The sequence below is a fragment of the Chamaea fasciata genome, unplaced genomic scaffold, assembly GCF_029207755.1.
Source record: "Chamaea fasciata isolate MVZ Bird 193981 ecotype frontalis unplaced genomic scaffold, bChaFas1.0.hap1 SCAF_5, whole genome shotgun sequence".
Classification (NCBI taxonomy): domain Eukaryota; kingdom Metazoa; phylum Chordata; class Aves; order Passeriformes; family Sylviidae; genus Chamaea; species Chamaea fasciata.
In genome coordinates this window covers 71,202,349-71,224,447 of record NW_027094090.1, presented here as the reverse complement: position 1 = coordinate 71,224,447, position 22,099 = coordinate 71,202,349, and the positions used below count along the sequence as shown (strand labels likewise).

At 45.3% G+C, this 22,099-nt stretch overlaps 1 protein-coding gene and 2 pseudogenes across 1 annotated transcript; all 3 read right to left on the bottom strand.

Annotated features, from left to right (window-relative positions):
- Positions 1-8,506: 8,506 nt before the first annotated feature.
- LOC136290359 (U4/U6.U5 tri-snRNP-associated protein 1-like) lies at positions 8,507-11,555 on the bottom strand. The gene is given in 4 exon segments (XM_066184700.1): positions 8,507-8,781; positions 8,784-8,907; positions 8,910-9,305; positions 11,403-11,555. Coding segments are annotated over 4 exon segments (948 nt in total).
- A 980-nt stretch (positions 11,556-12,535) lies between these two features.
- On the bottom strand, positions 12,536-15,256 carry LOC136290307 (tuftelin-interacting protein 11 pseudogene; annotated as a pseudogene).
- A 4,125-nt stretch (positions 15,257-19,381) lies between these two features.
- On the bottom strand, positions 19,382-21,181 carry LOC136290357 (putative RNA polymerase II subunit B1 CTD phosphatase RPAP2; annotated as a pseudogene).
- Positions 21,182-22,099: the final 918 nt, after the last annotated feature.

The window sequence follows — 22,099 nt, the reverse complement described above, 5'->3', positions numbered from 1 at the left end:
TGCAGCCAAAAATACAATCAGTACGGGATTTTTTCCACTCTCTCCTGCCTCACACTGGGTGCCAGAAAAGTTGTAGAGGTTTAAGGCAGATTTGGGAGGAAACCTCCTAAGTGGCCCTCCCTCCCCTCCCCCAATCGGTTCAGGGTAAAAAAAAACCTCCTCAGAGAGAAGTGGAAAGTATCATGTTTATTAAACAGGCAAAGCACTCCCCAGAACAATAAATTGGACAATATCCGATGATAAGAACTTCGTGCTGCTCTGGAGAAATGACAGATTTAGAAAAGAAGTCCTTCCTGAAGGTGGTTGCTCTGTCTCAGTCCCTCTGGTGCTGGGAAATGTTGCTGCACAGGATGGATCTCGGTTGGTTCCAGGTGCGAGCCCCCCCCCAGCGCTGCCTCAGGTCCTCAATCAAGAGAGATTTTAACAGTTCTAAGGGAAGGCGAAGAAAAGGCGAAAAAAAAACCCAGGAAAGAAAAAAAGAAAACAAACTCAGGAGGAGAAGAAAAAATCTGAAGCTTCTCCCCCTCTGCTCACTAAATAACTAACCACTGAAAAAAATGCACAAAGAAAAAAAAGGAGATCTCTCCGTCCCTCGCCATGTGTTGCTGAATCCGACTATCAAGGCCAGCCAGCGCAGGAAAGTTTCTGAAAAACCACGGTGCCTCTCCCTTCCCCCTGCTCCCAGACCCAACACCAAAGGCACAGAGGGCCATTGCCAACAGAGACCCAATAGACGATTGGGATTACAAACCTTACAACATCACCCCAGGACATCTTAAATCAGAATCATGAGAATCGATATTTATAAAATTCATGCTTGGATGAGATTAATGGATACAATAGAACAATGTGAGTTTAATAATTAACATACTTAGTTATGTAACGGAAGAGTATAAAAACCAGTCCATTTTGAATCTATGTCGGAGTTGGATTTGGGTATGTACCCCGACTCCCAGAGCTCTCTCAAAAAAAGCACCGCATATAATCATTCCTGTGATTATATGTTTCTACGCTAATATTTTGGCGACACCAGATGGGACCCTGTGAGCGCCACTGAGGACCCGTGACCTGATCATGCTCCAGCCAGCACCGAGGCATTCTCGGGGAGACCATCGGGGCCGGGATCCCCCAGCGCTCACAACGTCCCCTGGAGAGGTAAGGTGCTTTATTATTCTGGTCTGGTCTGGTTGTTTGCCTGTAAGACACAGCGAAAGCTATGCTTGGTTGGGTGAAGGAATTCCTGGCATTGCCTAGGCACCATCCATCAGACAGGGCAAAAGCCCTGCAGGTGCAGCAGAGGTGGTTGTATGTAGCTGTAATATGGAGAAGCTAAAAGAGTTAAAAGGAGTTTTGGGAGGCAATGCCCCAATTCCGCGTACTTCTCCTTTGGGTTGTCTGTTGGCACATTGGAAAGTGGGGAATTTTGGTCAAGAATTTCGGAAAGATAAATAATTGATTATTGCAATGTATGGTGGCCGTATTATGTTTTGTCTAATAATCAGAGGTGGCCGGAGAAAGGGTCATTGCAATCAGATCTGATATCACAGCTGATGGAGTATTGTAAAAAAGAGGGAAAATTGGATGAAATTCCTCATCTTGATTTATTCTTTCAGCTGAGAGGGAAACCTCTGTGGTTAACAGAGTATAAATCACAAGCACGGGTCCTTGAAAACAATCAGTGTCTGGCTTGCATCCAAGATAAGCGCTGTGTAGAACACTTGGTTTTGGGACAGGGGGGAGGAGATGATCTGGACCCCAATTTATTAATAGGACCCACTGTCCCCGCCAACGCCCCCTCAGCATCAAGTTCCACTCCGGTCAGTCTCACCCCACCTGATTCTGTTATCCCTTCTCTGCTTACGCCTAATGCTTCTCCTCAGAATTAACCCCGTCCCCTGCCGACACCTACTCAAAAATTTATCCCTCCACCAACACCTGCTCAGGGGTACCCTCCTCTCCCACCTACACCTTTTTTGCTGGCTCCTGTCCCCTCTGCCCCCCCCCAAACCTCCTTTGCCAAAGTCATCCACTGCTCCTTTCCCAGGTAACAATCAGAATTTGACTGTGGGACGGGGACAAGAGAGAGGGGGGTGCAGAAAGGACAGATCAGAAAGTAGTGACAGTGAAGAAGGTGTTCAAAAAGCATTATCTAAAAGTATGAATCGGTCTAAGTTGTATGAAATCCAACAGGGGGAAAAGGAATCTCCCACTGCCTTTTTAGAAAGACTTAAGGAAGCAGCTAAGAAGTATACTGATCTTCAGATAGACAGTGAGCAAGCAAGGGTTCAGCTCGCCCTTATTTTCCTAAGCCAATCACAGGAAGATATTAAGGAGAAGTTACAGAAACTGGAGAGGCAAGAGTTGAGAAATTTGGACAAACTACTTGAGGTGGCTTGGAAAGCTTACAACAATCAGGAGAAAGAGGTTGCTAAGAAACAGGGGCAGAGTCTTCTGGCAGTCCTACAAGGACAGGGGTGCAAACGTGGTAGAATCGGTTGGGATGGTAATAGAAGTGGCTTTGGCCAAGGCCATGGAGGACTAGGAATAAATCAAAAAGAGCCCACGGTAACTTTGCGCTTAAAAGAAAAGGGAGTTACCTTTCTTATAGACACAGGAGCCACACATTGAACTATATGGAAGGGCAAATTGGGAATAAGTCGGGTGTAGTCATCAGAGCCACAGGGAAGGAAGAAATACGGCCACTTTTGCAACCCCTAGATTTGAGCTTCAAAAATGAAGTTTTAACACATTAATTTTTATATATGCCTGAGTGTCCAACTTCGCTCTTAGGACATGATTTACCGGCGGCACTTGAGGCAGTAAACTACTTTTGAGAATAGTGAACTTATAATGAAGGTACCCGAGTCCAAAACAAGATTAAAAAAAACCAAAGCAAACCAAAGCAAATCAAATCAAATCAAACCAAAGCAAAGCAAACCAAACCAAACCAAAACAAGACAAAACAAGACAAAACAAAACAAAACAAAAAAGAACTCCGCAAAAAAAACGAAAACAAAAACAAAAACAAAAATAAAAAACCCACACACATGGCAAGGAATAGCAAAGACAATTGAGAAATTCTTAAAGTATCAAATTTTTAGAAGAATGTGAATAAGAATATAATACTCCAATATTCCCAGTAAAGAAACCCAATGTTGAGTATAGACTTGAACAGGATTTAAGGGGCATAAATGAGATAACCAAAGACATTCATCCAGTGGTTGCTAATCCTTACACATTGCTGGCATCCATAAAAGATATATATATAAACGGTTTAGTGTAATTGATTTGAAAGACGTCTTTTTCTGCATACCCCTTGACCAAGATAGTAGGAAACTATTTGCCTTTGAGTGGGAACATCCCAGAAGTAGAAGAAAGACCCAGCCCACCTGGACCCAGCTACCAATGGGTCAACTGGCAAAGGAACTGGAAATCTGGACTAAAGGAGGACAGATACCGAGAGACCAATATCTATTACTCCAATATGTAAATGATATTTTGATTGCGACCAAGGAAGAAGCAACCTGCATAAAGGTAACAATCGAGATTTAAAAATCATTGGGAATGGGAGGATATAAGGTGTCCAGAGAAAAGGCACAAATTTCCCAACAAGACTGTTATTCATCTGAGATGTGAAATCTCACAAGGGCAGAGAAAACTAGGTACTAATCATATTTGAGCTATTTATGCTATTCCAGAATCCCAGAATCTACATGAGCTGCAGATTTTCCTTGGAATGACTGGTCGCCTGTGGATCATGGACTACGGACTGATTGCAAAACCCTAGTATGAGGCCCAGAAGACGCAGCCATTCAGCTGGGGCAAACCACAGAAGGAGGCCTTCCAGAAATTAAAAGAAGCACTGATGACTGCTCCTGCATTAGGGTTACCTGATCTGTCTAAGGACTTTCAGCAGTACATACATGAAAGGCAGCAACTGGCATTGGGAGTCCTGACCCAACGATTGGGCCGCTGGAAAAGGCGGGTAGGTTACTTTTCCAAACAACTCGACAATGTAAGTGCTGGGTGGCTTTCATGTCTGCGGGCAGTGGCAGCTACTGTTCTATGGATACAAGAAGCCAGGAAACTCACAATGGGAAGACACATTGATGTCTATGTGCCACACATGGTAACCACGGTCCTGGAGCTAAAGGGGGGCCACTGGCTCTCCCCAAGTCAGATGATGAAATTCCAGGTAACCCTGACTGAGCAGGATGACGTTGCACTAGAAACAACTAGCCTTTTAAATCCAACTTCGTTTCTAGCTACCACAACTGAGGAAGGTCCATCAGAGCATGACTGCATAGACGTAATTGAGTACACCTATTCAGCAAGAGCAGACCTGAAAGACACCCCTCTAGAGCAACCAGAACTGGAACTCTTCACAGCTGGAAGCAGCTTCATGGAAAATGGAATCCGATACGCTGGATATGCGGTAACCACAATTGATACAGTAGTGGAAGCAAAAGCATTACCACCAAATACATCTGCCCAGAGGGGAGAACTGGTTGCATTAACCAGAGCACTAGAACTGAGTGAAGGGTAAACAGTCAACAGTCAACATATGGACTGACTCAAAATATGCCTTTGGAGTAGTGCATGTACACAGAGTACTATGGAAGGAAAGAGGACTGCTGCCCTCCCAAGGGGCACATATTAAACATCAAGGTGCAGTGCTGCAACTGATAAATGCAGTAAAAAACCTGAACATGTAGCAATCATGCACTGCAAAGCACATCAGTCAGGCAACTCCAAAATTTGTGAGGGAAATTGAAAAGCAGATTGTACAGCCCGCCAGGTGGTGTGAGACGTGCAGACAACAATGGCATTATACCGTCAAAATTTAGTGTCTCTCAACTCAATTTGCCTCCTAAGCCAAAATACACGATAGAAGATGACAGACTGGCACATTTGCTGAAGGCACAGCAGAACACAGAAGAGTGGTATGTAACCACACAAGGGCAAATAGTGCTACCCCCTTTGGTAATGAGAGAAATTTTACAAATGAAACATAATGAGTGTCACTGGGGTGCAGAGGCATTGGTAAAATTGTTGACACGTCACCTAATCTCAGGATGGATGCGAACAATGGCTAAATCAGTAATGTCAAAATGTGAAATTTGCTTGAAAAACAATTCATTGGCTAGACGAAAGGCACAACTAGGAAGAATTCGAGTAGGGATAGAACCAGGAGACTACTGGCAGGTAGATTTTGTGGAACTACCAAGGACTCGGGGATATAAGTATCCGATAGTAGGGGCTGACACATTTTCTGGATGGCCGGAAGCCCTTCCCTGTCGCACCAATCAAGCAAAGGAAACAGTTAAGTGGTTATTACAAGAGATTATTCCCAGGTTTGGGGTGCCCATAGGGATATCATCAGATAGAGGCCCACATGTTGTAGCCATAGTAGTACAGGAGGTAAGTAGATCCTTGGGAATATCTTGGGACCTCCACACACCATAGAGACCCCAGTCATGTAGACAAATAGAGAGAATGAAACAAATACTAAAGGGGCAGCTCAATAAAGTAGGCCAAGAAGCCAAATTGCAATGGCCACAAGCTTTACCAATAGCATTGCTGAGGATTCGGATAAAGCCCAGGAGTGGAATGTCAGTTAGCCCCTATGAGATATTGTATGGGAAACCATATGAATCTCCTGACCCCAATCCAAATGTACATATCACAGGGAAACAGGATGTGTATAACTATGTTCTGTCTCTCGGGAAAACTTTAGCACAGCTTTCAAGTGTCCTTCTGTGGAATAGGCTGCTGACTCTTGAGAATCCAGTCCACGACATCGAACCAGAAGACGAGGTGTACATCAAAACCTGGAACAAAGAACCACTGAAAGAGAGGTGGACTGGTCCCCATCAGGTACTGCTAACCACTTTCACAGCAGTCAAAGTGGCTGGAGTGGAACCCTGGATACACTACACACAAGTGAAGAAGGTCCTTCGTGGAGTACAGTCGTGGGCTGCACAAGTTGTAGGACTATCAAAGCTGAAGATAAAACGTCTGTAACTGTTTCAAATGGTATCAGTAACCATGTTCATGCTCATATTGTGGTTAATGTTAATTTTATGGATGCTAATGTCACCAATAGGGATTACTGTTGCTTTGGGATATGGAATGCAAAAGGGTCAACCAATCGCTCTTCATCATAGAATGAAGAGAGAGGTACAAGCAGGGACACAGGTAATAGAAGTCCCTAATGCAATTCAGGCTGAAAATGTGATGGTTGGATTGTTCAAAGACTTTGCCAAAATGCAAAATACCAGTAGAATAACAGCCTGTCTGCCGATACCAAAGGCAGCAGGGGACCCAATAAGTTGGGGAATCATAACTTCAAAATTACCCGATATAAAAGGGAACAAAACAATTAAATGTAAACAGGTACCAGAGTCAAGGATTGTGGTCAAAGAGTTCTGGAAAACAACCAAAAGGGCCTATATGAGACACATGAGTAAACAGGACTGTATTTTAAGTCATGGAAAGGTAAGACAAATCATAGAGTGGTAAGTAAAAGACCAAGATCTAGCAAAATGGGAATGCTGGTTACCACACTATCAAAAGGTTAGAGGAAATGCTACAGAGACCACGGTGCTGTGGAAGTGTGAAGAAAAAGATTGGAAAGGATTGGAGCCCTGGGACAGCGCATGGTCTGTGAGCGTATTCCAGAAGTTCCAGTATATGGCAAGCACTCCTTGGTGTATTAAACGGAAAGGCCCTGAGAATGACACAGATCCAGCAGTAATAAACACAGACACTAGTAGTAGAAGGGAAGCAAATAAAGTAGGTTGATGGGCATGTGTTAAGGCTTATGATTGCAATTCTGATGATTTGGAGATAAAACAATGGTCACCATTGGCAGTAACCTTACGAATTGGTTGTGCTTGCAGAGGAGTCAGACACAAACAGGGAAAAATAGAACCTAGAATTCAAGTGGGATGTAGCAAAAGTATAATCCGAAGTCCAGGAAAATTAGTATGGGCAACAAGTGATGGTGCATGGACAACACACTTGCCGGTAGACGGGGAGGTGAAAGAAATCACTATGGGCCTCCCAACTTTATGTCCCATTTGGAAGAGGTCTTCATTTAATGGGAGCCATGAGCTCCTGCAGATAAGAGCGAAACCAGATGTCCCAAATAATGAGAATCAAAATGACACCTGGCAGGAACCCTCTAGTGGAGAAAAACTCGGGTAGCCCTTCTAGTCTTTCTTCGGTCCTGTTGCAAACTACCAAAACAGGGAAATGTTGTATAGGCTCAGAGGTCAGGTAGACAGACTAGCAAGAATTACACAGCAAGGATTCAAGGAACTCAATGTGCAATTACAAGCCACCACCAAAATGACTTTGCAAAATCAATTGGCTCTGGATATGTTACTCCTGAAAGAACATGGAGTGTGTGGGTATTTAAAAGGACAAATTGACCATTGCTGCATCCACATCCCAAATGTAACTGCAGATGTAGAACATGATATCAGCCAGTTGAGACAAATAGAGCATGAGGCACACGAGGAGCAAAAAGATTTAGCTACTACCTGGTTAGATAAAATTTTTAAAGGGTTAGGATGGAATGTTAGTTCATGGGTGAAGTCTATCCTCGAGAGTTTGATAATTTTACTAATCATATTTCTAGCAATCTGGTTAGTTTATAGAATCCTGAAAGGAGAAATACAGAAAAGGACATCCTGGAACAGAATAATTATGAAGGCACTGACGCGAGACAAAACTTCACATCCAGCACCATCGATCCATAATAACCTCCACAACAGAAGCCCATGACAACCACGGATTTGAAGACGAACATCCAGAATAGACTCAGAAGACAAATGGACTGTATTAAATGAAATCATTTTCATATTAGAGTGAAATACTTTCAAAGGGGAGGAACGATAGTATAGGATTAAAAATTATTTCTGAGGCAGCAAAGCTGGGGAACAGAACATTAGCTTCACAGCAACCAGGATGTTATTCTCATACCAAGATGTTATTTTCATGCTATTGTTTTAACCAAATCAAGTATAACTTTGCCTAGGTAATAAATCAGGGGAGAGGGGGGGATGAGTCTGATTCTTAAGTTAAACACGTAGGCTTTGGAAATAAAGTTAGATATTCTCGACTGGGTCGGGTGGAACTGTATCTAATCATCATATGATAAATGACATGATTGTCAATTGTTTGGTAGCAGAATATGATTATTATCTTAAACCAGAATCATGAGAATCGATATTTATAAAATTCATGCTCGGATGAGATTAATGGATACAATAGAACAATGTGAGTTTAATAATTAACATACATAGTTATGTAATGGAAGAGTATAAAAACCAGTCCATTTCAAATCTATGTCGGAGTTGGATTTGGGTATGTACCCTGACCCCCAGAACTCTCTCAATAAAGCACTGCATATAATCATCCCTGTGATGATGTGTTTCTATGCTAACACTGGGACGTCCCAGGTTGTCCCCAAGGTGTTCCCCAGTTGTCCCCGAGCCCATCACTTGGTGATGGTGTTCGCATTACTGGTCCTGCCAGAGCTGCTCAGAACAATGTACAGCATCTTCTGCGCACGCTGCTTCTCCTGCAGCAGCGCCACTTTGCCCAGGGGGGTGTCACTGGAGCTCATCTTCTTCAGTAGCGCCTCCTCATCCAACTTCTTCATCCTCCGCTCCATCTTCATCTTCCCCGAGCCCTTCCCATGGAAACGATGGGAGAGCTGCCGGAACGCCTCTTTGGGGGTGAGCTTGCGGCCAGTCTCATCCACGTACTCGTCTTGATGTCGGGTCTGTATCCCTCTTTCTCCTTGAAATCCTGCCTGAAGCCTCGGTAATCCTCACACCAGCTGTACTTGTCATCAACAGCCATCTTGTCCGTGATGACAAGATGTACATGGCCATCTTGTACATGGCCAAGGGCAGCGATTTGTTTGGGGCTTTCACTCACACCTCTTTCTGCACCGTGGTCTCCAACAGCCCTTTGCTCTGGCAAAGCAGCAGCGCAGTCGCCAGGCCCCAGTTCACGATGGGCTCCTCGTCCAGGAGCATGGTGGACGAGGCTGAGAAGTCCTGGTGTTGCCTCTCCTCAGCCAGGTGGACGCTGCTCCAGCCCATGTTCTCCTCCCCCTCTGAGTTGGGGGGCTCCAGGGGGGATGCAGGGCGGCCGGCGCGCTCCAGGGCCATGAGCTTGGCGTGCTCCTTGTGGTTCCGGGCCAGGCTGTGGGTGGGGATCTCGCCCACAAGGATGTCGTTCTCCTCTGAAGGTCCACTACTGGCGGTATAGATGGCATCAGTCTTCCTCTGGGAATTCAGTGGAAAAGGCTGCTGTGGAGTTCCAAACCTGAGATTATATGCAGGTAGGAATGCTTGCCTCCTCCCACTGTGTGGAGCATCTCCCAATGGAATGATGTCATTTTTTCAGTCAGGCAGTGATGGCCCATTAACAGAAAATATCTCCCTGGGTGGGAAATGGGTCATGGAAGAGATGAAGAAAACTGCCCCACCTGGTTTTAACAGATGGTAATAGAGCACATCCTTGTGGTTACATCTTGCATTGCAACATATGACAAACACACTTTCAGCAAAGGGTCTTGTATGTAACAGGCATTCCTGTTTTATGTGCCAGGGCGACTAAACACATACAACCTATTTCTCTACACACGCAGACACACATGCTGCTAAGAAACAAACTCACACTGCACCCTTGAGAGGAATGATAGACTTGTCTTTACAAACAAGCAGTGGGTCTGCTGGTAGATAAAACTAGCACTGAGAGATAAAAGAAACAATGGGAAGGATTCCACTGATGGATGGATGGAAAAGAGGATATTTGCTTTTACAAACTAACTGTGGGTTTCCTGATAAATGAAATTGAATATTGAAAGATGAAAGCAACAATGGGGAAAACCCATCAATTCCAAAAGAATTAAAAATTAAAAGGAGGGTTATACATTAACGGGGAATTTTAGGTATTAGGCACTCCAGGAAGTCTGTAACTTTCAAGCACCTCAGTCAACGGGGAAAGAGAGAGGGAACTGCAGCCAGGACGTTAGGATAAATAGGAGGCTGCCTCCTCAAGAAATTTGAGAGACCCCAGGGAAATGCCCCATGGCCTCTCCCTTAATTGGAATAAAATAAAAGGACTCCTTTGTCTCCTATTTCGACATAAACCTCTGGCGTTTGTGGATTAATTTCCCCAACATCCTGCAGCACTCAAACCTGCAATTCCTTTTTGATTTTCTCTTTTACCCACACCTGAGACTTCAACTCAATGCTCCCACTAAACAGCACACAAGGGCAAGAGCTGCAGAATCGGCTTCGCAACTCAGACCTGCCACTTCTGGGTATTCCATAACAAATCATGCAAAAAGGCACAAGGGGGGGGATTTCAACCCCGCAAAACCACAGCTGCAAAATTCGCAGTTCACCCAGGCAATGACAAGATTTCATAGAGCCCTTATACCAAATCAAATTTCTGTGAGTTCCTACAGAAGGAATCCTAATGTCCACAACAAAACCCTTGTTTTAGCTTTTGCACTAAAACCAAACTGTTGTGTGCACCAAAACTTTAGAATTCACCATGCAATTACATTTTATACTTTTAACCAGGCGCCAAGTCTCAAACCCACTTTGGATATTCAATTCTATAACTTCACACATGTATTTAATAGAGGATAGCAAGTGATACCATCACTAGTATTTTCTTTTCATTATCCAATTCTACCATTGATGCCAAAAGATTTTTGCTTTTCTATATATTTTTCATATAATTCGTAGCTCTGTAGACTACTATTGTATAGTTCTACAGTTTCTTCAGCTAATTCCAGTACTGTGTTAGACAACCACATTCCTGGAATACTGTTCTAATCTTGCTTCTTCAGTGAACCAAGGCCATTCCACTTTCCCATGTATTTAGACATGAACAATGTGGAGCTGGAAGCAAGGGGGAGTCTTGAGTAGGGGGCCAAACCAAGAGGGGGAATTACTTCATTAATTGTATTTCTAATTGGGGATTCTTTTCAATTATGCTAATTTCCTAAACTTACAAAAGTGTCCAAGCCCTATGTCACATGTGCATTTTGTCAGAAGTGCACCAGGAGGAGCTTCAATAAACGGTAACCACTTTTTATCATTTTAATTTTGTTTGGCTTGGGATTTTAGGGCTGAGACAGCATCACCAACACCATCATATTTACCCCAAAGTAATGCTTTAATAAAAACACAGTGATCTTGCTTTGAACTCATTGGACTCAGGAACACAAGGTCTCCTCGGGTTATATATTCCATACCTGCTTGGAGCCCCTCACAATCCCAGAATCTCCAGAGTGTCAAAAGCAGTTGTTCCATCTGGGGTGCCAGAATTGTCACCAAAACAATGGGTACTGAGGCCAGCCTAACCGGCCTATAGTTACCAAGATCCTCCTCCCCACCCTTTTTGTTAATGGGCATCACATTGGCCAGCTTCCAGTCACCTGGAACCTCAGCAGTGAGCCAGGACTGTTGGTAAATGATGGAGAGTGGCTTTGCAAGCTCATCTGCCAGCTCCCTCATCACCCTGGGATGGATCCCGTCTGGTCCCATGGGTTTATGAATATCCAAGCATCTCAGCAGTTCTCTGACTGCCTCCTCTTGGATAACAGGGGACCCATTCTGTTCCCTGACACCATCAACCAACTCAAGAGGACAGTTGTCCTGAAGGCAAGTTGTCTTCCCACTAAAAACTGAGGTGAAGAAGGCGTTAAGCACTTCTGCCTTCTCCTCATCTGCAGTTCCCTCCCTCATCCAATAAAGAACAAAGGCTGGTCTTACCCTTCCTTTTACTGTTAATATATTTGTAAAAACATATTTTGTTATCCTTTAGAGAAGTTGCCATTCTAAGTTCAAACTGAGCTTTGGCCTCCCTAATTATTTTCCTACATGCTTTAGTAGCCCCCTTAAATACTTCCTGAGAGTCCTGACCCTCCTTCCAAAGATGATACATCTTCTTTTTATTCTTAAGTTCCTCCAAAACTTCCTTGCCCATCCAGGATGGATGTGTTTTACCTTGTGTCAACTTGCCTTTTAGCACACAGGGACAGTCTCTTCCTGTGCCTTCAAGATCTCTGTTTTGAGGCATGCCCACCTTTCCTGAACTCCCTTATTTTTAAGGGCTCCTTCCCAAGGAACTCTCTGAATAAGTCTCCTAAATAGGCCAAAGTCTGCCCTCCAGAAGTCCAATGTAAAAGTCTTATTTGTGTTCTTGCTGATATCACCAAATATCAAGAACCCTATAATTGCATGATCACTGTGCCCCAAGCGGCCTCCAACCACCACATCTCCTACCAGGCTATCTATATTTGCAAACAACAGGTCTGATATAGTCCCTCCCCTGGTGGGCTAACCCACCAGCTCTGACAAGAAGTTGTCCTCCATACAGTCTAAAAATTTCCTGGACTAAAATATAGATTAAAAAATACAAAAACAGGAACTTGTTTATTCTAAGGGTTACCCGGAAGCTGTCCCTTGGTACTGACTCAGTCCCCATAAGGGCCTCACTTAGCCATGTCGATGAGACTCTGCAGCGAGGTGGGCACCCAGGTCTTCTCCCCTTGCATGAACACCACGCCCCTGTCGATGTAGATGACGATCCTGCCGAAGGTGTAGAGCTGCTTGCCCTCATGCCACTTCCTGACGATGGGCATGAAGACAATGTTGTGCTCCTCAGCCTTGGTCTGGATGAGGTCCTTGAAGCTCATGGGCATGGAGCCGGCAGCGGCGCCGATGCCGCGCTGGGCTGTGTTCTCGGCCTCACGACACTCCTGCGTGGCCTTGTACTGGAAGTCCTGGCGCCACTCCGTGTGCGTCAGGTACGCGATGTTCTCCCGGGCGCCGGGCTGCACATACCCACCCATGCTGGAGGACACGGCACGGTTCATGATGTCAAGGGCTTCACTGAACTTGTCTTTGATGGAGGGATGTTCCAGCACCTGGTCTGAGAACATGGACTTCCACCCCAGGTACCACTGGATGATCTCATTGTAGTTGGGGCTGTTACTGAGCCAAGAGCAGAGCACCTGCAGCCACTTTGGGAAGAAGTGTCTCTCCAGCAGCCCAGTGAGGCTGGAGACAGACATCATCCCCTCCCAGTCGATCAGCCAATGAAAGGCATCCATGTTCTGCTGGTGAGGGTTGATGATGAGCTCATTCAGACACATTCCGAGTTTAGGCACAATGTTTTTGACCATGAAAGCCTCCCATGAGTTGGGAGTGAGCACATTCTTCCAGGGCTGAAGGATGAGCTTGGCAGAGGAGTCGCTGGGGTGCCACTTCTGCAGGGCATTGGCCAGCTTGTTGAGGATGGGCGAGTACAGCAGCTTCAGCCGTGCCTGCATCAGTGGCAGCCAGGGGTGGATCCACGAGTGGATGGGCACTGTGTCCACCAGCGGATTCCAGCTCTCCACCTCCTTCTGCAGCTTTGGGAAGATGAGCTGATCCAGAATGTTGTCCAGTATCCACAGAGGAACAACGTTCACCCAGCTATCCAAGAAATCCACCATGGATCCACAGTTCCTAGGCTGCCACTGTGCCACGATGTTTCTGACGTATGGCATCCAGATCTCCCACATCAGTCTGTGAAAAGCATCTGTTGACAGGTCCTGCCTACTGTGGGATAACAGCTGACCGTTTTCCAGAAGGCTCTTCCACTTGGCTATGATCTCCGTGCCATATGTACAGTCCTTGAGGGGATCCCAGTTCTTGAAGTATTCCTTCATGGGAGGATAAACTATGGCCACTGCCAGGTCAACCCTGTCCGACGTCCAGTACTCCTCATAGTACTTGTCCTGCAGGGTCTCAAAGATCTTTCCACACTCATCCAGGGTCAGAGGGTTCTCACAGCCCGGCTGCATCCGCCTCTCACAATCCTCCACCAAGTCCAGCACCTCGCTGAGGTAGATGATGGCCTTCTCCTCATGGGACAGCACCTCAGCCATCTTCTGGATCTCATGGCTCAGGCTGACCACCATGTCCCTCTCATACTGCAGCTGCCGGTCGATCTGGATGATCTCCTGCTCCGCAATGTCAATGAGCAGCTGCAGGTTGTGCTCCAGGTGGGGCAGGGCAAAGCCCTGGGACTTGAAGTCCCTGCACAGGGGATGCTGGGGGTTATCATCCAGGATGTTGTGCTTGTGCCTGATCTGGCTGTAGCTGTAATAAACCTTCGGCTCCCAGCCCGTCATGTCAATCACCTTGACCTGGGACATCGCCTTCTGAGGGGCTGCAAGCTGCTTGCTGATTCTGCCCTTGGCTTTCAGCTCTTCCTCTGTCTTGTAGCTGTACTTGGGCTTTTTCTTGCCTCCATTCGGGACCTTCTGCCACTGGCTAAGCTCCTTCTGAAATTTCTCCTCAGTTTCCTTTTCTGAGTCCACCACAGGGAAGTCTTGCAAGGACTGCGGTGTCCCCTCGGAGCCATGAGCACCCACAGCGCCTCTGCCTTTCCTCTGCTTGGCCTCAATTGGATTGATGATTCCTTGAGCATTCTTCCCTAGACCTCTTCCAGGGACATATCCCATCTTCTGGAGAAGCTTCTGCCCAATTCCTTTAGTGTGTCGCTCCCAGCTGCCAAAATCCACTAAGGCCCTGTCAGAGCTCCCGCCAGCATACTGCTCATACCCAGGGTCCTCCTTCTCCTTCTTGAACATGATCCTGGGATGGGGCTTCTCTGTGCTTACCTGTTTCTCAGCCTGTGGGCTTGACTTTGACTGTTCTGCTCTGCTCCGCTGCTTCTCCTGCATTTTCATGGGCACATCTTCATCCTCAGACAGGGAGTCGGACAAAGTGTGAGGTGGCGTTTTGACCCCACAGCCCTTGGCATGGAGGGTTCTGGTCACCTCATCCCAGTCCTCCTTGGGGGACCCCTTGGGAGGCCAGTAGTTTGCCACGTGGTCCACGCGGATGGTCCGTCCCTTGATCTTGATCCCATTTAAATTACCCACGGCCAGTATGGTGCTTCTCTGGTCCTCATAGCACAGGAAGCAGAAGCCCTTTGACTTCCCAGTCCTCTTGTCCCGCACGAGGTTGATGTTGACGACCTCGCCGTACTGCGAGAACACGCAGATCACGTCGCCCTCCGTCAGCTGGTAGTGCAGCCCGCCCACAAAGATCCAGGCGCTGTCCCTGTACTCCGCGTGCCACGACACCGCCTCCTGCACGCCCAGCTCTGCCTCCCGCGCGTTCAGCTCAGTGATCAGCTTCACCTTCGTCAGGGGGTTCATGTCTGGGGCAGTGCACACTGCCACTGCACTGCAACTAAATGCTGGCTGCAGTCCTTCCGGAGTGACAGGTGTGGCTTGATTGAAGCAACAATCAACTCTTCCTGCAGAAGAGTGCAGTCCTTCTCTGAATGTCCAGTGGTAGTGCAGATCGGTCTGGTGTTCCTCTGGGGCTCCAGTGGAAAAAAGCTACTCTGGTGCTCAAAATCACAGGTTTTTATTCAGGAAGGAATGCTTGGCTCCTCCCCCTGGGTGGAGCATCTCACAATGGAATGGTGTCACTTTATCAGTCATGCAGTGAGAATCAAATGGCCCATTAACAGAAGATATCTCCCTAGAGGGAGGATGGGTCCTGGAAGAGATAAGGAGCATGGTCACACCTGGTTTTATCAGCTGGGCCATTAACAGCAGATAGAGAACACTCCCCCACCTGGTTTCCACAGATGGTAACAGAATACACACTTTTGGTTACACCCTGCATTTGCAAGCCCAGACACACAAATTTCTCTCTTCTGTGCTTAGCTCAAGTTTCCACTGTGGTTTACCTTATGGCAAGTTCCTTCCACTGGGATCTTGATAGTCTTTGAGACAGGCAACTGTGCTCCTTAAGTCCTTGCCGACCTCTGGAGGTCCCTTCCAACCTCAGCCATTCTGTGACTCTGGGAATATCCCTTTGGTCTGTTGGGGTCAGCTGTCCTGGATGTGTTCCCTACTAACCTCTTGCCCATCCCTTGCTTATTCCAGCCTTTGGGCCAAAAATGATTCACATCGAACCTGCTCCCTTTGGCTTGGAATTGAGGCCACCCCACTCTCTCTGCCATGCTTACTTGACCAGAAGTGACCCCCTGTCCTCAGAAGAAAATCCCTTTGATAGCATAGGGTTAAAATGTTTCTAAAAAATCATGGAAACTCTATACAATAGATTCAAGGGAGGTGGAAAGAGAGGTTGGGCCTGAGAAGGGAACCAAAACTATGTAGGCCTTGGAAACAAAGGCTAGGTCTTGTTTTTACTAGACCATGTGAAACTGCATCTGCATAATCATCATATGATAAACGATATGATTCTTCAATGTAATGATTGTTTGGTACTTGAAAATGATTATTGCTTAAGAATCATAAAAAACTATATTTGGGGGGCCTGATGAAAACTACAAGAATTCATACAATAGAACAATATGGGTTTAATAATTAATATGTAGTAATATAATGAAAGGGTATAAAAACATGTCCATCCTGAGTCCATGTCGGAGTCAGATTTGTGTCTGCATCCTGTACCCCTGATTCCCAGAGCTCTTCAATAAAAGCACCTGCATATAATCATTCTGTGATTATGTGTTTCAACACTAACACCTTCCCCCTGCCACCAACAATAGCATAAGATGGTAGAGAATAACCTCTGGCTCCTGGCCACATGCCCATCAGTCTACTGCAAAAATTACCCCTGTCCTGGCTGGAAGCAGGACAAATTGACCATCTACAGCCTCTCTAGGTAACCTGTTCCAAGGTTTCACCCCCCTCAATCTAAAAACATTTCTTCCTTGTATCTAGTCTAAATCCTTTAGTTTAAAACCATTACCATTTTTCCTATCACTACAGGCCCGATTAAAATGTTTGTCCCCATCCTTCTCACAATTCCCCTTTAAGTATTGGAGGGCTGAGTTGTTGACCACTCTGGCATCTGCTGTTCAGTCAGTTCTCAATCCACTTCACTTGTATATTTATTTAACCCACACTTCCTGAGTAAGCCTGTGAGGATGCTGTGAGACACAGTGTGGAAAGCCTTGCTGAAGCTGAGTTACAAATAGCCACTGCTCTGCCTTCATCCATCCAGGTTTCGTCGTAGAAGGTAAAAGTATTGCCTTAATGAAAACACAGGGATCTTGCTTTGAACTCATTGGACTCAGGAACACAAGGTCTCCTCAGGTAGTATATTCCATGCCTGCTTGGAGCCCCTCACAATCTCAGAATCCCCAGAGAGTCAAAAGCAGTTGATCCATCTGGTGTTATCCCCAGAATTGTCACCAAAACCATGGGAAAAACATAAAATTTTGTCATTCTTTTCCTGCATGAAGAAATTTTCCAGCACTTTCTTCAGAAACTGAAGCAGTCCAACATTTTTTCAGTGTCAGAGCAACACAGAAGGCATTACTTTATTCTGGTCTGGATGTTGTTCTGGCCAGGATGTGCAATAGATATAATTTCATCCACATATCAGGATTCTGCAGTGAAAATCATTCCATCTCACATAGTCCTTTAGACTGGGCTGTAGCAAGGCAGGGTTTAGATGGTGGTTGCTGCTACCATTTTCCCAATAAGCTTCTCCTGTGGAGTGGCTGCTTGGGTCGGCATTCAGACAAAGCAGTCAGGTCTACACATCACACACACATCACAGCTAACTCAGGAAAGAGAGGCAAGAACGGTCTTTTGTATGATAAATTCCAGCAAAAATTTATTCCAGCACGCTGACAGGGATCAGGGACAAAAGACCAGGACCATGTGGCATGCACAAGGTTAAGCAGGGGGCAGGGGCAAATGATCTGAGGGCACAGGGGTGGTACAAAGGGCAGGACAAAGGGCATTGCCCCATAGGGAAGACGGGGCCAGCCACCAGGGATCCCACAACCAAGGGGAAAAGAGGGAAAGGAGAAACTGTGAGAATTAGGGGCATATGGGGAGAACGAGACTGGGGTAGATTACACAGTGTTGCAAGGCACCATGGGCAAAGTCTTTTCTTTCAGTTTAGGTGGAGACTCTGTGGTGTATTCTTCCAATGCAAATGCTTTTGGATTCCCTGTGGGGTTCAAAGGATTCCACAACTGCCCTTTCTTTTCTTACTATGAAGACTTCCCCAGTGGACTTCTGCATACACTTATCTAAACAGAGAAACCTAAGTAAAACTATAAAAACAATGATCAAAACCCAGAAAATTCATTTAACAAAAAAAGAAACCCATCCTGTCAACCCCCCTTGTCTGAAAAGTTCATTGATCCAATTTGAGTTCTCAACCTTTAATTCCTTTACTTGCTCCCTCAGCTTCTGGCTGTTTGTGTGGATGGATACTGAGTGTGAAGAAAGGTTGAACCAGCACAACCCTTTGAAGTCCTGGCAGTCATGGCCATGGGCAAGCAGTAAAAAGTCTATTGCTGCTCAGTTTTGGATGTTGTGTGCCTGGTAGTCTCAGCGTCAGTAAGCAGTTCACTGCCTGCAGGGGAGGCAGTGTTTGCCTGTATACTAAACCAACATTCCAGATGAGAAAGCTCACTGAGAGACTTTGCTGCAGCCACTCAAGTCAAAAATAATGAGACTGCTACTCTGTTTCCTTTACCCCAGTAGTAAACTTGGCTATAGCAATTTTCATCAAATTCAGCATATGATCTCATTCAGCAGGCCAATTTCCCTTTCTATTTCCAATTTTAAAGTAAAGTTATGTTTGGGGTTAGGATAGTAAGTTGGCCAAGGCTACAGGGTCCCCCTTGGAGGTATGAGGGGATCCTGGCCCATACTCGGTCTCCACACGTAAGAAACACTCCCTGGGGCAGCACCTTGGGATGACGTGAGGATGAAGAAATTTTAGGACTGGTGTAATTGCATCAATCTGGAGGGGTATATTTTTGTTAAATGGGGTTACATCTTTCCTATAGGTTGACCTAATAAGGTCAAGGTGGGTCAGGTGTTGGCCAGAAGGTTGATAATGAAATTGAACACAGTAATGAGCTTTAGGGGATGCTAACAATGCCAGTTCTTGGGGTTCTTCTGGTGCTTGCAGTAGGGTCTTGGTCCACTCATCCCAAGTTTCTACCACATTGAGTTTCTTATCCATATTTGGGTATTCATTTGCTACTAAAAGGATCCCAACCAGGCACGTCAACAGCGGGTTGTTCATGCCACCCACGGACAGGCATAGATTGTCCTGCTGTAGATTCTTGGCTAGTGTGACCCAGATGTGCTGATTGGGTTGAGGGACAATCCACACACCAGCTAATGGAAAGGTGAGGAGCATCCAAAACCCTATATGGAGTAGTTGGGGGTTCCCTGCTGCTGAAGACACTGCAGAATACTTAGGGATGATGATTTGACTTGTGGAGGTAGTAGGAGATGCTAAGATGATCATCTTATTCATTCAAGTTGTCAGTCCATTTTAAATATTCTTGTTAAACTTTTCAGATCTTCACTTTTGTAATGCAGTTCTTCCTGTAATGTGTTTAGGAAATGTGTGTACATTGGGCTTGTCTGAGTATTCTTGATAAGTGGATTTGTTTCTGACAAAACAGATAACAAAACAATAGCAATGAGAGTCCATTCAGGCATTTTGTGAACAATATTTCTGTTTGTTAACCAAAAAGTTTTGACAAGATTTTTTAGCTCTGTGTAAACATCACCTGAAGCAATCAGAAGGGGGCCCAAAACTGCAGAAAATGCTTTTCTCAATTTTTCAAGGACAATTTGCTTCCTAATCTGCATCTGTGCATTTGAATCAATGAGGGGGAAGGTCAGATCTTCCTGTTGATCATCTTTTTCTTTGCTTGGATGTTCCCCTGCTTGTGCTTTTATTGCTGCTTCTTCAGCCAAGATGCACCTTCCTTTATAGAACTCTTTAACTCGGAGTCCTAGGAACTCTGCTTCTTCTTTTAACTTTTCATAACTAGGCACAGGCTGAACTATTCCACCTGAGCCTGTGAAAGGTAAAGAGTAGTTCAAACTGTTTTCAGACTCCCCTACAGCAACAGTGTTGAGATCATGAGCTGTTTCTAAGTCATCTTCATCAAGTTCTTCAGTCTCCTTGCTGACAGATGCTATGCACTCTGATGAGCACAAAGAAGTATAGTTTGGACCATAAAGAAAGTTCAAAGTTTCCTCAGTTCTCCATTCCGTAAGTGTTTGGCTAAGCACTTCTAGTAAACTGCCTTTGGAATTAACTGGATGCTTCAGTTCAGGGTTTTTATGTTCTCTTGAGTTAGCTAGTATTCTTTTCAGATGTTCTGCTCCTCTTTTGCTCACACCTAGAAAAACTATCTGTGATCCATACGTATTTTCAAAGATTTCTGAAGCACCTAATTTCCCAAGAGCAGTATTGTTTGACGGTGGTGCAGGTACCTCATCATGAACACAGCGAGTATGTCCTTCTTTCTGAGTATCTAATTTACAATGAGACAGTTGTTCAGTGGCTCCTACCACATCCGCATCTTCAGTTTTAGGGCTGGTATGGACTTTTTGACCTTGTTTCTTTTTGAGGATGCTTTTACTGTGCAATTGTCGCGCAGAATTGGCTGAGCTTGACTGACTTCCTGGTAGGACCGAAGAAATAAATCCTTGTTCAGGATCAGAACTGCTGTCACTAGCTATGTCATGAGAATCAGATGCACACGGATCTGAAGATATCCTAGGATTTTCAATGTCAGATGCTTTAATTACTTCATCATGTAGTTTCACCTCTTCTCCAGACTGTCCACTCCATCCCTCCTTCAGCAGCTCTGTGTCTGGTGGGTTTTCTTCTTCTCTCATCCACAATGGACTTTTGGAAATTTGAGTTTCAAAATATTTAGATGCTCTATAGCAAAAGTTGCTGCAAAAGCACTTTCTTTCAGTGATATCATAAATTCTGTTTGTTTTTGTTGAAATTCTGTACTTCTGCTTTGGCACATTTTCCAGTTTGTTCTGACATAGAGGATATCCACACAGTTTGATGATAGACCGCTCATCAACAACATCTTTATAGTGAGATGGAGTAATCCATTTCCCACAATTTAGAAGGAACTCTTCAGTAGTGTTCTCTTCCAGGAGTTGCTCAACAATAGACAAAGCTTTCTTCTCACATTCAATCTTCTTCCTCAGTGCAGCCTCCAGAGCTGCTTTCCTTTGAGCAGCATCTTCATTTTTCTGAGCAGCTGAATGCTTATTTCCTGCATGCTGCCGGGGAGGCTTGCCCATCCTGACCATCATCATCATTCCTATGAGGGGAAGGGGAAATAGACGGTGGTTGCTGCTACCTATTCCCAAAAAGCAAAATACACTGAGTCACAATATAACCTGACACCCTGTCAGTCTGGGTGTTGGTAGCAGTCTGAATAAATGGTGGCTGCAGTACTCCTGGAGTGACAGATGTGGTTCTGTTGAAGCAGTGATCCTGTAGAAGAATGTAATTTTCCTCTGAAGGTCCAGTAGTGGTGTAGATGATACCAGTCTTCCTCTGGGAATCCAGTGGGAAAAAAAAAAAAAAAAAGCTGCTCTGGTGTTCAAAATCACAGGTTTTTATCCAGGTAGGAATGCTTGGCTGCTCCTGCTGGGTAGAGCATCTCATAATGGGATGATGTCATTTTATCAGTCAGGCAGTGATGGCCCATTAACAGAAGTTACCTCCCTGAGCGGGGAATGGGTCATGGAAGAGATAAAGAACACTGGCCCACCTGGTTTTAACAGATGGTAATAGAATACATACATGTGGTTACATCTTGCATTGCAACACAAGACAAACACTCTTTCAACAGAAGATCTTTTAGATAACAGGCGTTCCTCTTTCAATTTTTATTTGCTAGTGAGACTAAACACATACAACCTATTTCTCTACACATGCAGACACACATCCTCCCAAGAAACAAACTCACAGTATACCCTGCAACATTCAAACCTGCAACTCCTTTTTGACTTTCTCTTTAACCCACAGTTGAGACTACAACTCAATGCTTCCACAAAACAGTACACAGGGGACTGAACCCACGATGCACAGAGGGGACTGAACCCCACAAGGCAAGAGCTGCAGAACTGGCTTCACAACTCAGACCTACCGCTTCTGGCTATTCCATAACAAACCATGCAAAGTCACAAGGGGGGGGATTTCAACCCCGCAAA